The following is a 23175-nucleotide window of genomic DNA, read 5'->3' on the forward strand; positions in this document are numbered from 1 at the left end:
TTTATCCCATCCTTCCTCCCTTCCCTTCATTCCCCTTCATCTATTCCACTGATTCTTCTTCTGCTTTCTTTAAACAACCCCCCTTATTTAGAATTAGTTTCCACATATCAGAGAAAACATTAAACCTTTGACTTCTTGAGTAATGTATACCAAATAGCCATTCAGTTCCCCTTAACTTGCATGCTAACTTTCATTTCTTGCCAGAAATTTCCTCAAAGAAGCCAGTCCCCTTTTCTGCCCATTTCAAAACATATTTATATAAAATAGAGAAAAAGCCAAGTTTGTTATTAGAGTACAGAGTGGTTTTTTTCCCACAAAAGACAATTATTGTTGTAGAAACAATTCTCAGAATTCACAGTTGAATGAATAGTGCAGAAATCCTGCCATCTGTCTAGTGTTTTGTAGTAGAAGGGATCCCATGACTTGAATCTGTATGTAGGGGCCCTGTCACTTTCCGGCAGCATCCTTAAGTGTGTTTTCTAACCTCTGACCTTCCATCTCTCCCTTCATGGAATAGAGTAGTGCCCACACAGCATGGGTTTTTGTGAGGATGAAATGGGCATGTGTATGTGTGAAGCAGGGAGTAGTGGGTGACTGGCATGTAGGTTTCAAAACTTGTTTACTCTTGGCAGCTTATGTCCTGCAGACTTCATATTTGGATCATAAATACCAATGCAACAGCTAATCTGCACTATCCCTAAACATTTTGGATGGTCTATTTTCCTGTAGACTCTAATCATTGCTAATTTTCCTGTTGGTGACTCAACTAAGTTATTCATTTAAGCCCTAGTAATGGGCCCATCTTTGTGGTCTATACAGATTTCCACATTAGTCAAATGACTGATGTACATGGTGAGATTTCTTTCTGCTATCCAGAATGCCTTATGATGCTGCTTCATTGAAGAAAAAGACCCTGCAGCCCTGTGGGTTTAGGGTTTTCTCACTTTAAATCTTAAAAAAAAAAGGAGGTAGGAGGATTCCTAGCTTTGCTCTTAGATCCATGTTCTCAAATCCCACAACTCTGAAAACAAAATTCTACCTGGATGATTTGAAAGGGTTTTCACATAATCTCTCATTCATAAAGAGAATAACCTTGTGAAATTGATGGCTCAAGTAATTCTTATTGTTTTATGGTGGAAAAAAATTGAAGCCCAGAACAGCTGTTTGCTAATTTATTCAATAATCATCTATTGAACACTTGCCACAAGCTAGGAATGATATTAGGCCTGGGAAAACAGATGAAAGTTACAGTTTATTTCCTGGCTGGTGGAGGAGTCGGATAAATCAATAAGGGCACTAAATGCTGAGATCAGACTGATGGGTAAGTTGGGAAACACTCATTCCAGGCCTTAGGGTGCAGTTTGGCTTCTTGGAAGAGGTCTGAGTTGTGCCCAGCCTCTGTGGCTCAGAAGGAGTTAGTTAGACATACTCAGGCACTTCATACATCTTTCTCTGGTGGCAGTACATGGAGTGGTGAGGGGCTTAAAGTGAGAAATGTATTACAGTGGTTCCAGGCAAGAACTTTGGGCAGCTTTAACAATCTAAGACAGGGATATGGAGAACAAAGAATGGCTTCCAGAATTATTGGGAGGTAGTGATGTTGCCAGGCTTCAAATGTAACAAACTTCCGTCCAAGGGCTCCTTTTCAAGTCCAGAGCTGTGAGCTATGATGAATCAACAGGGCCATTTAAGAGCTCCCAAACAGTTCCATTGGTGACAGCTGACTTGTCTCAGACTTTTGACTGTTCCTCCTCTGAGTTTTCAGTGGATATATACTCTGGGTCACCTGTGGTCACTAGTACCATTCCTCCCATCCATGGAAAATGAGGCTACATTTTCTAATTGAAGGGCGTGACTGAAGTTCCTGGAAAATGGGCAATTCTTTGTGCCATGAAGAGTCAAGGGCCTTTTCCAAGTTGATTCTATCATGTCCAACATCAATTATCCCCATATGTCTGTAGAGGGGTTTTCTTCCAACTGTCACAAGAGCCAAGAGCCTCTCATCCTTATGAAACTTTTAAAAAATGCCCCAGCACTTGCCAGTTTAATACTTTTGGACTAGTTTATGGGCATTAAAACCATTTTCTATTAGGAGGAAAAATTCCCAGCTAGGCTGAGAAAGCTTATATCAAGTTTCAACTTGATTCATTTCAAAACCCGCCATGAAAATTGGGACATTTTCTTCGCACCACAATGAGTTAGTCATGGAAATTCTACCTTAATCACAGCTGCCATGGCCGCAGTCATGAGGAGCATGCTCTGGGCCACTGAAAAGTTATGTGACAGCATTGAAGAGTTTGTCCCCTTTACTGTCAGAAAGCAGAATTATGTTGCAGTTTGTGGTCTGTGGAAGTATAACATGAGGTTCCTTTTTCAGCAAGTGACCTCATATGCGGTGCATGATTTTTTGTCTTGTTTTATTTTGTTGTGGGGCTGGGGATCAAACCCAAAGCCTCATGCATGCCAGGCAAATTCTACCACTGAGTGACATCCACAGCCCACATCTTTGTCTTTATGGCAGTTCAGTTTGGTTCTTGTTTCAAAAAAAAAAGTGCTCTTTAAAGCTAAAAATGTAGAAAGTTAAACTTGGTAGAAATGTTCATTAAGAGGCTAAGAGAGGCTCCTCCTGGGGGAGTCTGACCCTCCTCTTACTCTCAATGACAGAAATGAGGCAGTCATCTCAGCCATCTGTCTTGGAGATGCTTGCTAAGTGTGGCCAGGTGCCAACATGCATGGGTCTATTTAGTGCAGACCTTAGCCAATAAAGTGAAATGGGCAGCCAAGCTTTCCCTGGAGATGTGGCACAGAATGCTTGCTGCCTTCTGCCCTGGCACTGCTGCCTCATGTCCCACTGGGAGCCACCTCTCTAAGCTATACTCCTAGACTAAGAGCTTTCCCTGAGATGGTTTGTTCATTTATTCTTTCATTCCTTCATAACAGAATATCCGGGTGTTTTTCCCCTCAGGAATGAGCTAGACTTTGAGAATGCAAAGATAAGTTCCTGTCCTCCTGGGGCTCACAGCTTAAGTGTGGGTGATAGACACCATGCCTCTGAGTCATTCTGGAAGCATAATTTATTATAGAATGCCACCTCAAACATTGTCAAACCCTAAGCTCCCAGGTGGACTTAATTATTTGAGTAGGATGAGAAGGGTGGGTGGGGAGTGAAGAGGCTGTCCTCCATAGAGTTGAAGCAAAAGTTTCCTGATGTGAACTTGGCCATCCCTATGTGCCAGTGTTCATGCCAAGCCCAACCCAAGGTGGGCCTAAGACTGTCCCATCTGTTCCCCTCACTCTAATGTCCTTGTCCCATGCTATTCTGCTTGCTGGGTCTACTCCTCTCTCCAGCTGCCGTGTGCCTAACCTGTTGCCAATCACCTGAGCTTTTAGCCACCACTTTCATCCAGTGCTCCAGGAACTATGTCACCCCTCAAATCAGGCCAGCACTCCTCAGCCTGACATTGGAAGACCCATCATAATGATGAGATTACCCCCTACAATTTTTCCCAGCAGGCTCTTCACTCACTGGGAACACCCTAGAATGTTCCACCATTCACCTGGTGGCCTCCCCTCTCCATACCTCCACTTGGTCAAATCCTTCCTTGTCCCTTCCTCCTCTAAACCTCCACCTCTGCTACAGCAGTGCTTTTCACACTTTGCTATGGTTCGTATCACCTGGGGAAATGTAAACCTATCCATTCCCAGGCTGTTCACCAGACTAGTTGAATCAATCGAGGAATAGGATTCAAAGACAAGGAGTATGTGTGTGGGGGGGAGGTGGGGTGTTTAATTGTCCAGGTAAGTCTGCTGTGCAGTCAAGATGGAGAAACAGTTAATTAATCTTTAATTGTTCTTTAATCACTTTACCCTGCTCAGTATTTGCCTCCAAAGCTTGTTTTAGTTTCTTGGATAGGGTGATGATCTAGCTTGTCCAGCTCAGTCCCAAGAGCCCCCAGCCAAGGCTCTTGGCTATGACCTATTCATTGGAACTTTTTTTTTTAAAATATTTCTTTATTTTTTAGTTATTGGCAGACACAACATCTTTGTTTGTATGTGGTGCTGAGGATCGAACCCAGGCCGCACGCATGCCAGGCGAGCGCGCTACCGCTTGAGCCACATCCCCAGCCCCACATTGGAACTTTTATACAGCCTTTTCTTCTACCTCCTCTGCTGTCTGTCTGCTCAGCATCTGCTCCTCAGGCTTTCTCTTCAGTCTTGTCCACTCCCCTGCCCCAGGCGTCCTCTTTCCATTGTGCTACCTGCCCTCCCCAACCACCTTCACCCCCACCAACAAACCACCCTGTCTTGGGCTTTACTCCCTTTTCCCCAGAGCGGCCAGGGATCTTCATAGATAACCTGCTAAACTCATTGTATATAGAGTACATGCAAGGACATTTGTGCAGCATTTTTCTGTAATAGCAAAACATAAGAGGGGGAATGATTTGAACACTAATTATCCAACGATGCAGCATTGAGTAAATAAATGATGAGTGGCACTGCTATAGATTATTACAATGATCAAAATATTTGTGAAGATTTTTTAGAGACATAGCATATAAGGGTAAGTGAAATAAGCAGAATGCAATATTACATATGATATGAGCTATGCTCTCTATTTTATAAAGTCCTAGAGGAATAGGACTTTAAAAAAACAGTAGTTTTCCCAATGTGATACGATTATAGTTGACCTTCTTTTGTTGTTAACAACTTCACTTCTTTTTAAAAAAAAAAATCAGGTATTGAGTATGTATTACTTTTGTGATCAGAGAAAAACTAATTTCAAACAGTGAGGGAGGGGAAGAGAGGAAGGATAGAAAAGGGGAAGGAACTGTGGAATGAAATTGACCAAATTATACTATGTACTTGTATTAATATATCACAATGAATTCTACTTTTATGTATATCTAAATGCACCAATACTATGTTTAAACGAACTCCACTATTATGTATAATTATAATGCACTAAAAGTGAAAATAAAACAAACCAATAAATAAATAGAAGGAAGCTCAATAGAGTAGAGGAAAGGGGCGGGGGGGGGCGTGGTAGAAGTCCTAGGAGTTGAAATGGAGCAAATTATATTCCATGTATGTATAACTGTGTCAAAATAAACCCCACTATTATGTATAACTATAATGCACTGATTAAAAAACTAACTAAATAGAAAGATTGAGGAATATTAATGTCAGTTAATGGCCTTTTGCATCAATCCACCTGTGTAATGGGAAATTTCCATTTCAGACAACAGGGAGTTGGTAGAGGTAAGGGTAGAATCTGAAGAAGAACCTGTTAAGAAAATAAGATTGTTTAAAGGGAAGGCCCCTGAAAGAGACCAGTCTAGTGAGCCAGCTCCTCCCCTGACCCAGATCTTCATGGCACCCCATGGAGCTGGCTGGAGAAGTGGGTCCCTTTATGACTCTCACCTAGGTGCTAAATACTAATGGGCTTCTGCTTGGCCTCCAGGTACCACTGATGATTTTCTTCAAACTGTCTTTGCAGATGGTTAACCTTTGATTATTTTTATCTTGCCCTGATAAGAATAATTATTTGAGTTATTATTCATTCACCAGGTGCTAGAATAATGTTACTTAATATAATTCCAGGTATATTTTAATGGCTTCTCCTGACCATTGCCTTATGCTTAGTTTTGCATAGTCCACTAAAGGAAATAGTTTGCAGTTAACACCTGCCTATTCATTAATAGAGTAAAGCTGTCACACAGCCTATTTATTATAACCATGAGCAAAAAAGTTCTCCCCCAAATATGGGGGGCACACATAATTTTATTTTTAACTTCTCTGCCCTGAGCCAGCATATTTGCAGTTATGGCAGTTAGGATACTTTCAGCTGCAAATACAGAATATCTGAGAAAAAATTCACCAAAATAATAGGGGTTTGTTAAAATCACATGACAAGAAGTCTAGGCACTTGGTCATTCCGTGGTTGGTGGGCAGGTCACTGGGGTTGTCAGTTACCCAAGCTCTTTCCATTTTTCCACTCTTCCATCTTCAAGATCTCCCCTCATGGCCATGCCTCTTCTTGTGGTCCCAAGTTGGCTGCTATAACTCCAGGCATCCTCTCCTCACCCAACAGCTTCCCAAGGCAGAAGGCAGAGGGATATAACACAAAAGACCTTCTTCTCACTCATCCCTTTCTAAACAGAGAGGAAATCTCTTTCCTAGAAGCTCAGTAGACTTACCTTTATTTCCCAGTGACCCAAATTGGGCTACATAGCTGTCTCTAGACCAGTCATAGGACTGGGCACATTGTCCTAAAACAAAAGTGGGGCTGTGTTAGAAAGGAGAGTGGGGAATGGTTTGGGAAGGTCATGTATACCATAGCATTTAAAACACAGTCTACTTGTGCCAAAGAAATGGTATTGTCCTAGTCAACAGCAATAATGGTGCTCAGGGTCAGTCCCTTTCTGTTAGCCATTCCTCTGAGCATCCCACACACATCTGTACTTGGTTTGTAGATCCCCAGAACTCTACAGAACTGCGTAACCCATTGGTATGATCATTCATTCAAGAGGTTGGCAAAGTCTAGTCAAAGGCCTCCCTCCAGACATGTGTTAGACACATGAATGATCTTCTGTTTCTCTGAGCATCAGTCACTGGGATGTAAGCTCTCCAAAGGCAGGGCCCATTTCTGCCATGTTCACTGGTGTAGCCTCAGGATCTTTTGCTCTGGGTGACAGAGTAGTTGCTCAATGACAAGGGAAGAATGGATGAACAGACTGACAACTGCAGAAGATAATAATGACTCTGAAAACAGAAAGGGGTTGGGCTCTGTGAGTTATTTGGAGAGGTAGAAGTTTGGTTTTCTCTCTAAGGAGTTTACAGACCAACATCAAGGTGACAGCTGATAATCAGACTACTGATTATCAAGCAAAGGAGGAGCCTGTCCCCTCTTGTCTTTTGGAATCAATGACCAGCATTCATTTGCCTGTGGCTATTGTACCTTGTGATAACTGCCTTTTGTGTTGAGACTGCAAGAATGTTTTTATCCACTAAAATGGACTTGGATTTGTGGAAAAAGAGAATTCCTCCTTTAATCTTCTTTTTGTAGCTTTTTAAAGATTTATGGATGTAGTTATTGAAGGGAAAAAGAAAAATCATGTTTCTTTCTCCTGCTTACTAGCTTGTGAAACTAAGAAGGAAATGATTGTTTCATTCAGTTTGAATCATATTTATTGAATGGCCAAAGGATGTAAATGGCCTTTGTAAAAGATGAAGGATAACCCAGATGGAAAGGATGATTATTAAGAAAAGAGGTACTTGTGACATAATGTAAAAGCCTTTCTCACTCCTGTTTTTCCCTGTAACAATTGATTTTATTTTTGTTTTAGACCTAGAAGGTTTTGACTCCGTGGTATCCTCTACTGAGAAACTCAGTCACCCAACCACAAGCAGACCAAAAGCTACAGGGAGGCGGCCCCCATCCCAGTCGCTCACATCTGTAAGTGTTTCCTCCTCAGGTCTCCTTGCTTCTCTACAGCTGAAAAGCAGGAAACATTAGAGATTCTCGCCAAGGACTCTTCTGCAAATGGCTGATTGGAGACACCCGAGGAAAGGGAGGCCATGAGATACACTGCCAACTAAATGTGATTTAAAAGTCTTCTTGAATCAAGCAATATTTCTATTTGTTCTTTGTGTTTCTGCCAGCAAAGTGGCATACCCTCTTCCCTCCCACCTTCCCTCTCTTTCCTTCTAGACTGATTCTTGCTTGAACCTGAAATGAAATTGGTAAGAAAAATGTCATGTTTTATGGTGGGAAAAGGAAAATGAGGCTGGTGTGGTTCATAAACAAGACAAAAGATTTACTAAATAAAGACCTGCCTCTTTACAGTGCTAGGCAATAGCCTTTGTCTCCCAAAGCTCTGTCATCTTCACCCTTCCATGGAATAGCATGTGGACCTTCAGAAAATTGTTTTTAGACTTATGAGGCAGCTGGTTATGTAGAAGACACCAATCAGAACACACATGATAACCCACAGAAATTTTTTTGTTTTAGTCATTTGGAATAACTTCTCATTGCAAACCTGTTACTTAGACCAGATTTTTAAGAACATGATTTATAAAGAAAGTAAACTTGTAATCCTTCCCCTAAAACAAAAAATTATTAACCTCTTACTATATATCCTTATTTTCTTAAATTTCTATTTTGTGTATATAAAATTATTTCTTCAAAAATGGAGATTATATAGTATATATTGTTTTGGACCTTGCTTTCCCCACCTTAAATTGCACCCCTTTCTCCCCAATCATTGCCCCTTCTTCCAGAACAACACATTTAATGGCTGCCTACTCTTCTAATGTGTGAGTATATGACAGTTAAACCAGTGTACTATTACTGGATATGTATGTTGTTTCCAGTTCTGTGGAATAATCTTGGTGCTGCTCCCAAATTATTCATTAGGCACAAATTTTGTGAAATTGGGTCAAAAGGAAATGCATAGTTTGCTTTTGCCATAGTTTGTAAATTTCCCCTCCACAAAGATTTAAAATACCTTCCGTAAGCAGTATGTGTGTGTGTGTGTGTGTGTGTGTGTGTGTGTGTGTGTTCGTTCAATCTGTCATCTGTCTATCTATCTATCTGTCTGTCTGTCTGTCTAATCTATCTCTAATTATCACATTGCCTTGTTCTTGCAGCTCTAAGGTCTTATAACCTCCACCTAGATACACCAAGGAATTAACCTTTCGTAGGTTTCCCAGGACACTTTCTCTTCTCACCTCATCACTAATCCCTCATAAGCTGTCACCATTTAGAAGAAAAAGAATGCCACTTCCTTTGAGCCTCTTCTCTCATATCTACTGAGTCTGTAAGTGTGGTTTAAATCGTCCTATTTGTCCTCTTTGTATGAAACAAACCTAACTTTGCATTGACACCTTTTTGAGAGAAAGACTTGAACAAGCGGCTTCCTTTTTCACTGTTCTGTAGAGTTCTGTGGCAATGCCGCCTTCTTTCCTCTCTTCCTTTCCTTCTCTCTCTTCACACCCCACCTCAGCATGCACGTACACACAGTCTATTTCATTGCTTCTTAGCATCTTTCCATTTCAATTTCTCAGTCCTCTCTCTTCCACCTTCTCTATAAATCCTTCATCATTTTTATTTTCTTTCCAATTTCTCTCCAACTTTTCAAGGTCTAGAGAGCCCTGTGGCTTCCAGAATTAAATAACAGATTTTAATTACCATCCTCACCTCAGTTCATGCATCCCCTGCCTGGGAGTTGTGTGTACTTTTGGGACAAAGTTAAGGCATCTCATCCCTCCCACTTTTGAACTATACAGTTGTTCATTCATGCAACAGATGTTTATAGACATCTATCCCATGTGGACCAGATACTGTGCCAGATACCAAGGATCTAACTGGGAATGAGAACTACACAGCTACTACCTGCAGAAAGCTTATAGCACAGTGACTCAAAGCTTGACATTTTATAGGGAGTGATTCTGCTTATGGACTTATGACAACAGAATACATTTGTGCTTTAATGAATTATAGTGACCATGTTCTCTTCCCTTCATTCCCATCTGCCCCCATTTGGATGTATACATTGAATTCCTATTTACTCTTCTTACAGTTAGCCCTTGTGGGTTTTCCATAGCAAAATGGAATCTGTGGATAGGGACATATTGCTAAAATGCCACTAGGGGAATGATTGAGGAAATGTGCCTGTCATGATTCCCCAGCCTGCGGCCATTCATCCTAATTAAAGCTATTTATGTTTATAGGATTCAAAGAGCAAGGTTTGATTGGCAGCTTGTGCAACACAGGTTATATAGGAAGAAACAGGCTTTTTGAATAAAAATCTCAAAATTAAAGGATCCAGGCATTGTGTGGTAGTTAAGCAGTTAAGCCTAGATTAATAAGAAAGCTTGGTTGGGGGTGTTATTTTAGGTAATTGGATTTTCAGATTAAATGAAGATTAACAAGTAAGATCTCTTAAAGCACAAACTTTGCTTAAAAATTCCCTAAAATATATTAAGTTTCTGCCTTAGTAAGTAAACAGAAGAAAACAAACAATATTTACAGGCATAATTTTTCTATAATGACTTTAAATGGTGATTCTGAAAAGGAATTTTTTTACCACAGGGATAGAAGGCAGAGGGATAAGGCTGAATATGAGCTCACCCCAAGATATCTCTGGAAGATTCTTTATTTAAAAAAATTCCTTGCTATGGGAATTTTTATTTTCATTTGCTTTGTTCTAAAATAGACCAATTCTAGCTCAAGAATCATTTCTGACCAAGTGAATTCTGGTGAATTGGTCCCCATTCATCTGCTTTTTGATCTTCACAGTGATCCTCACAATGAGGCAGAAAGGGCAGGGGATGTCGTCTCATATTTTACCCAAAGATGCTCCATTCTGTAAACATACTTTAGTAAATACAGACTTCAAAATGGATAACAACTGGCGACAGTAACGAGGGCAAAGATTTAGCTGTAGCTACCAAAGAAGAAATGGGCTTGTTGTGCTAGCAGGCAGGGCTGTGCTCAAGGCCTGCAGAAACTCTGCTCACCGGATGTGTTAGTCAGTTTTTCATCACTGTGACAAACCCAATAAGAACAACTTAGAGGAGGGAAACTTCATTTTGGCTCATGGTTTTAGAGGTTTAGTCCATGGTGGACCGGCTTCATTGTTCTAGGCCCAAGGTGAAGAAGAGCATCATGGTGGAAAGGCAGCAGAAGAAAGTTCATCTCATGGTAGAAAGGAAGTAGAGGGACTATAGGGAGATGCACCCTTGCAGAGCATGCCCCAGTAACCTGCCTCCTCCAGTCACAGCCCATCTGCCTACAGTTAACCACCCAGTCAGTATCTAATCTTCCTGTATTAACAAAGGAGCTTTTGGGAGACACCTTCAAACCATAACTCAGGACCACAGGCCTGGCGGTCCCTTGCCTTTATAAATGGTCTCCTCTCAGATAAGTCTTTTAGGGCACTTCAGTGTAGTAGATTTAGTGAACCTGATAAAGGGTTGAGGAAAAGGATAAGAAAAGATGGAGGAGAGGAGCATGAGAGGCAGCCTTCTGTTGACTGTGGGTTCTTCCCCACCAGGCTGAGAGTCTTGTGAGGGCAGGGATTGTGTATGCCATGTCACCATTAAGTCTACAGTATCAAGCTCTGTGCTGGACACATAGTAGCAAATGTTTGGAGAAAGGAGGGAGCAGGAAAAGATGGACAATGGCTGCTTGTGTGGATGAAGTGATTGATTGGCATTGGGGTAGAGATCCTGGCTTAGGAAATCTTGTTTCTTGGTCTCAGACCTGCCAATAATCAGCTCTTATTATCTCTTGTACACAGATATTAGCACTCTCTGCCTCACAGGGTTTTAGTGGGGAGACAGAGAAAATAGAAGTGTCAAGTGCTTTGAAAAGCATACAGCATCATATTAACGAAAGCTGTCAGCTAAGGTATGATTCTGACAAAAGCATTTTCTTTTGGCTTTATCCAGTCCTCCCTTTCAAGCCCCGATATCTTTGACTCCCCAAGTCCCGAAGAAGATAAAGAGGAACACATTTCGCTTGCGCACAGAGGAGTAGACGTGTCAAAGAAGACTTCAAAGACTGTTACCATATCCCAAGTGAGTGACCAGCCAGGGTGAGGTGTCCCTGCCCTTTCATGCATGCACTAACGATGGGTTATAAACCAAAGCAGGATAAACAGACAGTTGCAGGTGTTTGTCATTCTTTAGTAACAGTGATTACTATAGTCATCAAAGTCTCTGAGGCATGTTGCCCAAAGTGTCCCAACTGGGCAGAATCAGTGAGCTCAAATTCAGCGATTTATTTACTACATTTTCTCTTGTAGCAGAACTTCAAATTGTCATACACACACAATCACAAATGCCCTTACAACCAAAACAACTTTAAAAGCCTTCATGTTTCTAGAGAGACTACAGTAAATATTAAATGTTGTGTTCTTCTTCTCACAGATCTTATCTTTTATGTTCAGAGCTGGCCAAAAATTATAATTAGAAGTTCATATAGGGTCTCTTTTTTTTGTACCAGGGATTGAATTTAGGGGCACTTGACTACTGAACCACAACCCCAACCCTATTTTGTATTTTATTTAGAGTCAAGGTCTCACTGAGTTGCTTAGTGCCTCACTTTTTCTAAGTCTGGTTTTGAACTCGTGATCCTTCTGTCTCGGCCTCTCAAGCCACTGGGATTACAGGCGTGCACCATTGTACCCAACCATAATATGGCCTCTTAAAGCTGATTTGATTCATGTTCTAGAATACATTTATAATCTAAAATATTTTAATAGCATTGCATGCCCAGGGATCCCAGGGATTAGTAAGGACAGTAAATTATTTGTGAGAAATAAAGAAGATGACATAGCTAGGCACAGTGGTATGTGCCTGTAGTATTAGGATCTTGGGAAGCTATGACAGGAAGATCACTTAAGCCTCAGAGTTGGAGGCCAGCCTGGGCAACATAGCAAGACCTCGACTCAAAAAAAGAGGGATAGCTAAGGGTGTAACTCATTAGTAGAGCATCTGCCTAGCATACACAAGGCTCAGGGTTCCATCCCCAGAATCACACACACAAAAAGACATTGTTAGCTACTCCATGCAACTTTTGAAGAGTAAGCATCCTATACAATCTCTGTTCTGCCTATGAATATGAACCAAGATTTAAAAATTCCTTTTTCTGTTACTTAAAAAAAAAACAATCATTTGGGATTATTTTCTCAGAACATTAGCAATCTCTTACTGTCTAAAAGTAGAGAACTAGTCTTTTGAAGCAGGAAATAGCCCAAGAAGTCAAAGATTATGTGGGATTTTTCTTCTCATGGATTTTTTTTTTTTTTTTGGTGGGGGGGAGTATAGGGATTGAACCTAGAGGCACTTAACCACTTTTCATAGATTTTAAGAATTTACATGTATTTTTTTCCTTAAAATCTGTTACAGTAAGCAAAACATGATCCTATAAGACAGATCAATTTGACTATCCACAAAACCAAAGCATTCTTTCTTTATAAAGAATTCTATTTACTGAAATTGGATTTAGAGCCCACCACCATCACCGACCCCCCCTTTTTTTTTTTTTTTTTTCTGGTTTTCTCTGACATCCCTGGGGTGTCTCTACAGTGACATCTAGTGGTGGATAATGGCTTTTTGTGTTTCTGATTTGCAATTCTGTTCCATTAGCCTATCTCACTTCCCTGGAGTTGTCAGGTTGCATTTTTCAATGCTTCTAGAAATTCCACTTGAACTAATTTTATCAGGGAGTGTGGTGACCTATACTCTGTGAGAGCTTTAAAAACACTTGTTAGTTGAAATGGGCCACGAGAGCCAGTCATACAGGAAATGCCAAAAGAAGCATTGATTCAAGAATATCTGAAGTCAATGGGCATTGGTAGGTCGTGAGAAGTACGAAAGGATGCAAGATGGGAAATGGGAGAAGGCATGAGCCCAAGAATAGGTAGTTAACAAAAAAATAATAATAGGAGAGCACAAATCTTCAGACTTGAATCCCAGTTCTGCCAGTGATTAGCTGTGAGACTTGGGGAATTACCCATCCAGCTCTCTAAACCTCAGTTTCCTGCTTGGTGAAATGCTTGTGCCAGTTAATCCCTGTGTAAATTGTAGAGCTGACGTCCGGCATGTGATCAGCACTCCATAAATGTCAGTTCCTCTTCCCTCGTACTATAACTCCTACTAACAACAAAGCACGGGCTGGCGGATCACTCTGCCTGGCAGCAGAGAGCGCTTTTCCTCAATGGTAACTTGGCAGAGAAAAGGCGAGCAGAGAGGCTGGGAATGATGGCCCATCTGCTTTGGCTCACTCTTTCCAGTCTCTGCCTCTAGCACAGCCTGAATCCAGACTCTACGTCCTCACTGCTGTGCCAGCCAAGCCCCTTCTTGGCACATTACCTGGGGTGGCCGGCTGGGTGCCTGCTGTTGGAGGGAGTCCCGTGGCTATGGTGCCAAGCTTCACCAGCAGCCTCAGCTTCCGCTCTATCACTTATCAACATCCTATCCCTTTACTTTGCTTCCTCCCCACCTGCCTACCAACTCACTTCCCTTTGCCAGTGTCTCCACCCTGGACCTTCCAGGTGCCTCTCTCCTCTCCTCACCTTCCCAAGACTGTACCAGGTCCTGTGCCCTCCTGGCTTTCTCAGGACACTTTTCCATCAGGCTTCCCCCACCTCTCTCCTCCATGTTCAGCCTGACCCTCCATTGACTCTTTCCCCCAGATATCACGCAGCTCATAGTCTTAGCCATATCTGAAAACAAGCAAAACCTTTCCTTTAACATGTCTCCTCCTGAGGCTTCTGAACAAGTTTATGCCCTCCTCCCTCCACCCTATCTTCCTTTCTCAAACACATTTCCGGGAAGAATCCTCAACTTGCTGGCCAGAACTTCTCGCCTCCCGTTCAGAAGCTAATCTGCCTTCATTGTGCTACTGTCTCCCTTGCACTACCAAATGGGCTCTCCTGTTTTCCTCTCAGCACTCTTTATGCACTGTTCAACCATTTTTTCCCCTTCCAGAAACTTCTCCGGGGGATTTCCATCATCCAGGTCCCTCTACTGGTCTTGCTTCATCCCCTTCTCTCCTTGCCTGTTCACCCTGGGCATTCCCTAGGTTTCACCATTGGGCCTCTTCTCTTCTTATCTGTCCCCATGGCTTCTACTCCCTTTACCCCAACTCAGTCTTTTAGTTGCTGGCTGTGTCTACCAGACGCATCCCCTTGTGGCCATCCCTCACTCAGGCTCCTAAAATTCAATGTGTCTAAAAGAGAAATAATTATCTGGGCTTTCTACGGGCTCTTCCTTCTATGAAAGATACAACCTTGATACCTGGTTCTTCCCTCCCCACCCGTGGCCCTTGATCCATACTTCCTCTTTTACCCTCTGGGCTGTATCTCATCTCCCTGGTCAAGGAGCATATCCTCTGTGAGGACTGGGACTCCATCAGCCTCTCCTACTACCCACCCCAATACCAGGTGCTTTGTTAGATGTGCTTGACTTTACCACATCTGTCTATTCTTTTTGGCTACTATCCAGGTCAGACCTTTACTATTCCTGGCTTCCATTGTGTGAGTCTCCCAGCAGTTCTCTCCAGCTCCTGCCATCCCTCGGGCCCTTCTGTGTCCACAGCAATCTTTAGCAGGCTCCAGTCATTTTCTCCCTTTCAGCCAGCACCTTCTCCCTCCCCAGCTTTGTTCTCTCTCCCTAGCTCTCTCCTGCACCCTGTGACCTACTAAGCATGAATGCATTTTGCTTTCTTGTGTGTAGACAAGAAAGGCCTTTTCTAGGACCTTCCGTCCTCCTACATCTTCGTTCTCCAACCATCTCTTCTTTCTTCTGCCCCCTCCAATATGGGGCTGTCATCTGCTCCTTCCTGCTGCTTTCCTTCTGGGATGGTTGCCCCTTAAATGAATTTCTGGACCTCTCTGTGCTTCCTCTTTCTTGTGCAGTCTTTCCCCTCATCTGCAGTGTACTGATTTGTTTGTCTGTCTGCACTCCACTGGTTTCTCAGGCGAATGTCTTCCTCACTTTCAAAGTTTGTGGTACCTGGAAAGCAATTGGATATCTCTATATTGTATATGAAACCAGTAAGAAACTATCTATCCATAAAGAAGATCATATTCCCCCACTCAGGTTGGGGACAGGCCTGCACCAAATCAGCCCTTAGTGGCTTCTGGATGAAGGAATAAACAAGTGAAGTATGCAGAAGGAAGTGGGAACAGGGATGTTGAAGGAAGGTCTGACTCACCAGAACAAGGAGATGCAGTTCACAAATCCCTTTCTTTGAAGCCTCTTCACCTTCCCTCATCACAGGTGTCTGACAACAAGGCATCCCTGCCGCTCAAGCCAGGGACCATGGCAGCAGGCGGCGGCGGACCAGCCTCTCTGTCCTCGGTGGCATCCTCCCCACTGTCGTCCTCTTTGGGAACAGCTGGACACAGAGCCAACTCCCCATCTCTGTTCAGCACAGAAGGAAAACCAAAGATGGAGCCTGTAGCCAGCAGCCAGGCGGCTGTGGAGGAGCTAAGGACACAGGTCCGCGAGCTAAGGAGCATCATTGAGACCATGAAGGACCAGCAGAAGTGAGTGCCCAGAGACCCTTTGCACATGGCTTCTAGATGGCCCTCCACTAGGCCAGGACCTGGGTCTGAAAGTCTGGGTCCCATCCTGCCCCAAAGAGTGAGCCAGATCTCCCCCTGATGATGGCAGCAGTGGTTGGAGTGTGTGTGAACCCCAAGAGGCTTAATTTATACTTAAATTATGCTGTGTGTTTTTATGTTCAGTCTACTGTGTGTAGGCAGGGCATAGGCTGGCCATGGGGTATACAGAATGAGTTTGTGGCAAGGACTGATACCCTTAGCAGGTTCCTAAAAAGAAAATTCTTGAAATCCCCTATAAAATACAGTATTTCTGTGTTAGTCAGCTTTCTATCACTGTGACAAAATACCTGAGAAAAATCAGCCTTAACACAGGAAAGGCTTGGGGCTGAAGTTGTGGCTCAGTGGTAGAGCACTTGCCTAGCATGTGTGAGGCACTAGGTTTGATTCTTAGCCTGCATATAAATAAATGAGTAAAAATAAAGGTCCATCAATATCTAAAAAAATATTTTAAAAAGTAGAATTTAAAAGAAAGAGGAAAGAATTATTATAGCTCATAGTTTCAAAGGTTTCAGTTCATGGTTGTTTGGTCCCATTGCCTTCAGGCCTGTGGCAAGGAAGTACATGATGACATTATGTAATGGAAGAAACTGCTCACCTCATGGCATCCAGGAAGCAAAAGAAAAGACAGGAGTTGGCCAGGGTCCCAGTATCTCCTTCAAGGGCATACCCCCAATGACCTAACTTCCTTCCATTAGACCCCACCTCCAAAAGATTCCACCACCTCCCAGTAGTACCACAGGCTGGTAACCAAGCCTTTAACTCATGGGCCTTTGAGAAACATTCAAGATGCAAACTATAGCAGTACATATACCACTTATTAAATAAGCCCAACAGCCAGCTTTTCCTCTAGCATCAGAAAAATTGCAACTTCTTCACTTAGCTGCCAGATGAAGTAGTTTGCCTGTTTGAGGAACCATAACATATGAGGATATAGGGAATATTAAACCTGAGACTTCTCACTTAGCAAGATGTTTTTTACTATGAGATGGAGGGGACTTTCTCCATGTGTGCCTACACAGACTCTCTTGCCACATCTCTCATCCTCAGGGAGAACTTGGATGGGGAGAGAGACCTGTGAGCAAAAATAGTGTCATATATCAGTATCACCCAGGATGCTGTTTGCAATGACAAAGCTGGTAGAAGGATTAGATATAGGGGGCACTTATCTGAGGCAACTGAGGCTCAGAAGAGATCAGTTTGCTCTTTCTTGAGGGAATTGGGGCAGGCATCTCAAGGAAGCATTTCCAAGTAGGATTTTAAAAGATGATCCAGGATTGCCAAGAGCATAGCACTCTAGCAGAGGGAACAGCAGACTCGTGAGTATGCATTGCAGCCTAGTGGGTCAGTCCAATGTGTCCCCTGGTGCCTGGCTGCCTTGTGATCAGGAAATGCATGGGCAAATGTGGCCAGACACCTGAAATCACACCCTTCGGAGGGAGTCTGGGGCTGGCAAAAGCCCTCACTTTGAGCAATGTGACTTTAAGTAGGTTCTGTTCCACTTAGGTTGGGTAATGTCAGTTGAAATTGGGGCCTCTTGGACTAACTTCCTGCCCAGTGGAGACTCATCCAATAAATATCAAGAACTGGCAGGTTGGTACTTAAGAGAGTCTCCTAAGACCAGCCAGGCTGTCCCTAACTCCGTAAAGTCCCCAGCTCCTATCTGGCTCTGGAGGTTACAGGTTTGGGTACCCAAAGCCCCATTCATGTCCAGACAATGTGTATCCCTTGCCTAGCAATGACCCCATGGCCCCAAGACATCCCAGAGCATTGGTTGTCAGACTCTCCTGTATCCGAGGTTTTGGCCCATTGTACCCTCTAAGAGATGCCTGGGAGCTACCATGTACATGGCTGAAATGCTTTGCAGTTTGTGAATAGCCAGAATGGTCCTTCTCCAGCCAACATTTGAATCAATACCTCACCATGGCCCCTCTTCCCAGTCCTGCCTTTTGCAGCCTTCTACAACCTTCCATAGCCTGTCCTTCATGCCTAGAGCCATGGGTCCCCACCAGTTTCTTAGCTTAGCTCTTGGTATCACTTTGCTTTTAGTATTCACCTCAAGTCTATGCCACCTCTCCCCATCCCCAAATGTGCTCTGTGTTCAGAGGCAAGCTCACCTTCCATACTCTTCCCTGGCTTTTCTTCATCAACTCCCCATCTTCCTTTTTCCTTCTAGACCCACTTTTATTAATTTAAGGCTGAGTCATTTTCTTTGGACCAATTTCTCCAGCTAACTTCCCCTACCCAGACTTAGCTTTGCCTGACATGGTCTTCCAAAGATTGGGCCATTCATTTAGGATCTCACCTTCTACTTCTTTCCTAAGCCCTAGGTGGTTCCCACTGAGATATGGATACATAATGTGTACTTGAATAAGTACAGCAGTGAGTCACAACTGGTTAATGTCAGATAATGTGTTACAGCCGTGCTGGGGTACTGTTCCAAGTACAGTGACCATTGTGATATTTACCTGAAATGAGCAGATGCAGTATCACTGCTACTGTTACTGTGCTGTTTCCAACCCAGCTCATGGAAATGTACATATAAAATTAAGTGTTTGATATCTTAAAAAGGACATAGCTCTCAGACCAGTGTTTGGATGGTTGCAGTATCCCATGTATAGAGCCATGACTTTGCAAGATGGTTGGTTTTGTTCCACTTCATTGTTTAAGGTTGGAAAAGGTATAGGCCATGTATCCTAACTCAGGTCTGCTTTCTTTCCAACATGCTTGCCACATTGTTTATTCAGTTATTTCACCTCCAAGTTTTTGAATCTTACTCTTTGTAGGATTTTGTAAAACTCGGTGAAAACATACTAGTTACTTTTTATTCATTTAAAACTCTGTAGAAAATGAAGGAAGTATAGATGGAGTGGTATTTTGTAATTATATTTGAAGACCAGTATTCTGTTACAAAAGGAATAATTAGAGGGAAGAGGACAGAATATGAGCCTGGATACCTGGAGTCTGTTTTTTGGGCAAGTCAGGCTAGGCACTCTGGGCCTCGGTTTCCCCATCTTCTCCTTTTGGGAGAAGGTTGGACTAAGGAATCTCAAAGATCATTTCTAGACCTACCATTGGAAGGCTGTATATTTTGGTGGCCCCAAAATAATGTCAAGCCTTTCTGTCTGAAACAAATCTTAAAAAATAATAATGCAAAGAAAATCTGTTTGGTCCACATTTTCTTTGTAAAAGGAACAAATGGATTTAATGATAATAAGATGTTTCTTGTCTCTTATTGGGCTTTTGTTTAATTCCATTGCCGTCTGCTTTTCAGACGAGAGATTAAGCAGTTACTGTCAGAGTTGGATGAAGAGAAGAAAATCCGGCTTCGGTTGCAGGTGGGTCCATCAGGGCCTTATTTTTAAAATAAATGATTGTTACTTTTCTGCAGATATAGAGGCACTTTTTGTGACAATCTTCTTAGAATTTTATAGTCTTACTACCCAACCTTTCCTGGACTCCAGAAGGTCTTGGGGAAGGGAAACAACAGTAAACATACCCCCAGTGAGGCTTCTCATGTGGAATTTATCTTAAATGTCTCCTCTCTGAAAAACTCCCTCTGGTTTCCAGAAGACTTCATCATAGTACCTGCCAGAGGACATGGAGCTGGGGAGGCCCCGTTGCCATCTGGCTTCCATCATACGTTCACTGGGACTTCAGAGACAGTAGCTGTCCATACTTGCCATACTTGGCACTTCTTCTTCATCTCTTTACTTCTCTCTGGTGGTCGCATCAGTCCTGCCAGGGTATCTGAGCTCTGTCCCCCTCTAGCCTCTGATTCAACTATGCCATGACCAAATGGTGGAGAGTATGTGGGCATTCCAGTTGACCAAAGGTCAATGCTCAACTTTCATCTAGTTGGTGCCCTTAGTGATGAAGACACATGCTATTCAAAGAAAGGATAGGTAAACTCACCATTACTTTGGAGGTGCTTACACATACCCCCTTGGGCCAATCACAGCTGCCTTCTGACACCGTAAGATGGTCCAGTGTGTCAGGAAACTGGAATCCTTGCTGCTTTTGACAAACTTTGGATCCAAGTAGCCTAAGAATTAAAACATCTACTTTGTTCCTAGTGCATTGTGCCTGTGTACCTGTTATTAAGGCTTATGTCATTTCTAGCACTGTCATTGATTCTTCATTCAGATATCATTTCACCTTTGAAATTCTCAGGTTGATTATTTTCTTTCCACTGAGCAGGTTGATTGTCTTCAACTTTTATGAAAGCAGCCAATTCATTATAATTTTGTTTGATTCTTTTTTCCTTTTATAGATGGAAGTGAATGACATAAAGAAAGCTCTTCAATCAAAATGAATACTTGATAACTGAGATGTCTCATTATTCATCCTGAGTCCAAGACTCAAATTTTCTGCCCCAGCCAAAATAATCTTGTGCCAAAAGATTAAAGGTTTGCCTCAACATGTCCCTGTTTGAAAGATTAGCACAAAAGTCTTGATAGCACAACACAAATTCCATCCAAGAGGAGAATCTTCCCCATGGTTTAGTCCTGGGTCTGGCACTGGTTGTGACTTAGAGCAAATTGTGCTACAGGCTTTTCTACCTTGAGATCTCATGCGAAACGAAAACTCAGGCAGTTTAGTCCATAGTGGTACTATTTTGATGATATTTTCCATTAATAAAATGTAACTTCAGATTATTCGTTTACAAGCTTTATAATTTTATGAGTTTTTAATCATGTTTTGTCACTGATGCCCCTAGTGTTTGTACTACACCTAGTCAGAAGCGAGTGTCTTATTCTTTGGCTTCAGGTGAAAGCTGCCTCGCTTTGTGTTCCCCTTTAGGATTCTATTACATATGCAATTTTAGATCCAACCCATCCCTTCCCCTGCCAGCAGACCCCGCCACCCTAAGAGAAATTTTAGCTTATATATGATGGTATATTTACAAAAAAAAAAAAAGAGAGAGAGAGAAAATCTGGTATTTGCAATGATCTGTGCCTTCTTTTTACCACCCTCTTGATTGGAGCTTTTGTGATGCAGCTACCATGATTCAAAAAAAGAAAAAAAGAAAAAAAAAAAAGTAAGAAAGAAAGAAAAATCTGCCACTTATCTAAGTCCACTAGAGGCCACTGTCTTCACAGCTTCTCTCACCCTAGCCAAAGGTCCTAAGAGGAGATAGCTGAGAAGTTGGGCTCTGTGGTACCAGCTGTGACTTTTTCAGTTCCTCCTACTTTTAGGTTGTTCATGAAACTAGAAATGTCATCCCTGCTTGATTTTTCATCAGCCAAGTTAAACCCCTGCTTCCTGTCCTTTGCACCTTTTGCGTGAACAGAATATGCATTATTAAAGCAAAAATAAATAAAAATAAAATGCAAATGAAAACAAGGGGGGGGAAGTTGTATTATTTCCTGCACTGGGTTATCTGTGTGTGTTATTGTTTAAACTGTATTCACATAATGTCATTTGCCTTGCTCACTTGTAACCCCTTCCTCAAGTCCAAGAGAATGGGAGGGAGGGTCTTGTTGAAGTATAGCCATTGGATCTTTCTTGCATTTATGGAATTGCTTTTTCCTTCCTAAGGAAAGTGACGTTTGCTTATCTGCTTTATCTTTGTAGCACATGAACAGTTCAGCCTTAGAATGTGTAACTGTTTTCTCATCCTTAGCTGAAAATAAGGGGCATACTGCATTGCACGATTGTTCAGGGGTAGAGATGGAGGATGTGGTCCCTTAATGGCCCCCAAAGATGTTTGATGTGTTTCTAAGCAGCTGCTTTGCCTAATTCCTGAGTTTTATAGTGAAACTACGAAACATTAACAGATTTTACATAGCCGTGATAAATGCAAATTGATAACAGTGAAGGAATGATGCAAAAACTCACATTATTCATCATTGGAAGTATAACACATAAATATCTCTTCCTTTCTCTTTCTCTCTCCCTTCCCTTGCCTTGCTCTTCCCTGGATACTCATCCATTCTGATTGAGGCCATTACTTTCCTCTCAGTATTTACAAAGCCCCAATGCCCTGGTCTTCCTGAGCGGGAAGGGACACAGTTAAGGAAAGGGAGTGTGTAAAGAAAGAAACCTCACACCCTTTATTCCCATGTCTGGATATATTGCCTTTTTAGCAGTCTTGGTCTCAGTGTGCTCGCAGCCAGAAGCACCAAGTTTCTCACGGCAGCGTAAAACATTCCTGTACCCCTTGACTGTTCTAAGCTTTTCTGCATTAAACTTGAAGCCTTCAGAGATTCCCCACCACCTAATATAAGAAAGAGGATTGGGTTCTTCAATGTTTGAATTTTTCATTTACTCATCAAGAAAATCCCTGATGATATAGTTTTATATAATGTGTATACAGAATAGGAATGTTAGTAATTAAATTGAGATGTTGGGGCACCCTCATGGGGCACTAGCAACTTGGAATGTAGAGAGCTGATGTATTCTCCTCACAGAGGCCATTGGCTTCCTTTGTATAAAGAGAGGGAGAAGCGATTGTAGAAAGAGAAGTTGGCATATCCAGCTTCATTACTGCCCCTTGGGCTAACGAGCAAGAGGATTCTGCATCATGGAACTGGATGAGCCACTGCCCCCACAGCCACCATCTTTACTCTTGGCAAAATGGACCCATCAAGAATATTGAAAAGCTTGAAAGTATCACTTTTGAAAAAAAAAATTCTTTTGCATTCAGCATGGACTCAACCAAGCATCTATGGAGATTATTTTTTTGCTTCATTTTCTAAAGTTGTATTTAGAAAAGTCTTAAGTATTGTGCTTTGTAAAAGAAGATGATTAAAATGAAATTTTGTGAAAATATTTTTGTTCAAAGCTGTCATGGCCCAAGAGGAATGGTTTCTTGGAACATAAACCCTTTTTCTCCATTTTACACAATTTGATTACTCTTATAGAAATGTCCTTAGAAGACATGAAATAACCCATTAAAATCTGTGCCTATGAATTCCATTTTTTAAATTGTTCAATTTTACATTCCTATCTAAGCAGAAAATGCTAGTTAGGTTTTCATTCTTTTTTAGTGTAAAAAATCATTAAATTATCATTATTCAAATAATTGTGTAAAGCC

General features: G+C 42.1%; 1 protein-coding gene across 1 annotated transcript in view; it reads left to right on the top strand.

Annotated features, from left to right (window-relative positions):
• Sh3kbp1 (SH3 domain containing kinase binding protein 1) overlaps positions 1 to 21078 on the top strand; it is a 332949-nt gene extending 311871 nt beyond the window's left edge. The window contains exons 14-18 of the mRNA XM_026405448.2: positions 7347 to 7456; positions 11455 to 11583; positions 15793 to 16061; positions 19411 to 19474; positions 20410 to 21078. Of these exons, the coding sequence (XP_026261233.2) occupies positions 7347 to 7456; positions 11455 to 11583; positions 15793 to 16061; positions 19411 to 19474; positions 20410 to 20451 (614 nt within the window). The 3' untranslated portion in view covers positions 20452 to 21078. The remainder of the gene's footprint in view (positions 1 to 7346; positions 7457 to 11454; positions 11584 to 15792; positions 16062 to 19410; positions 19475 to 20409) is intronic.
• Positions 21079 to 23175: the final 2097 nt, after the last annotated feature.

This window comes from Urocitellus parryii, chromosome X (assembly GCF_045843805.1).
Source record: "Urocitellus parryii isolate mUroPar1 chromosome X, mUroPar1.hap1, whole genome shotgun sequence".
NCBI classification, from domain to species: Eukaryota; Metazoa; Chordata; class Mammalia; order Rodentia; family Sciuridae; genus Urocitellus; species Urocitellus parryii.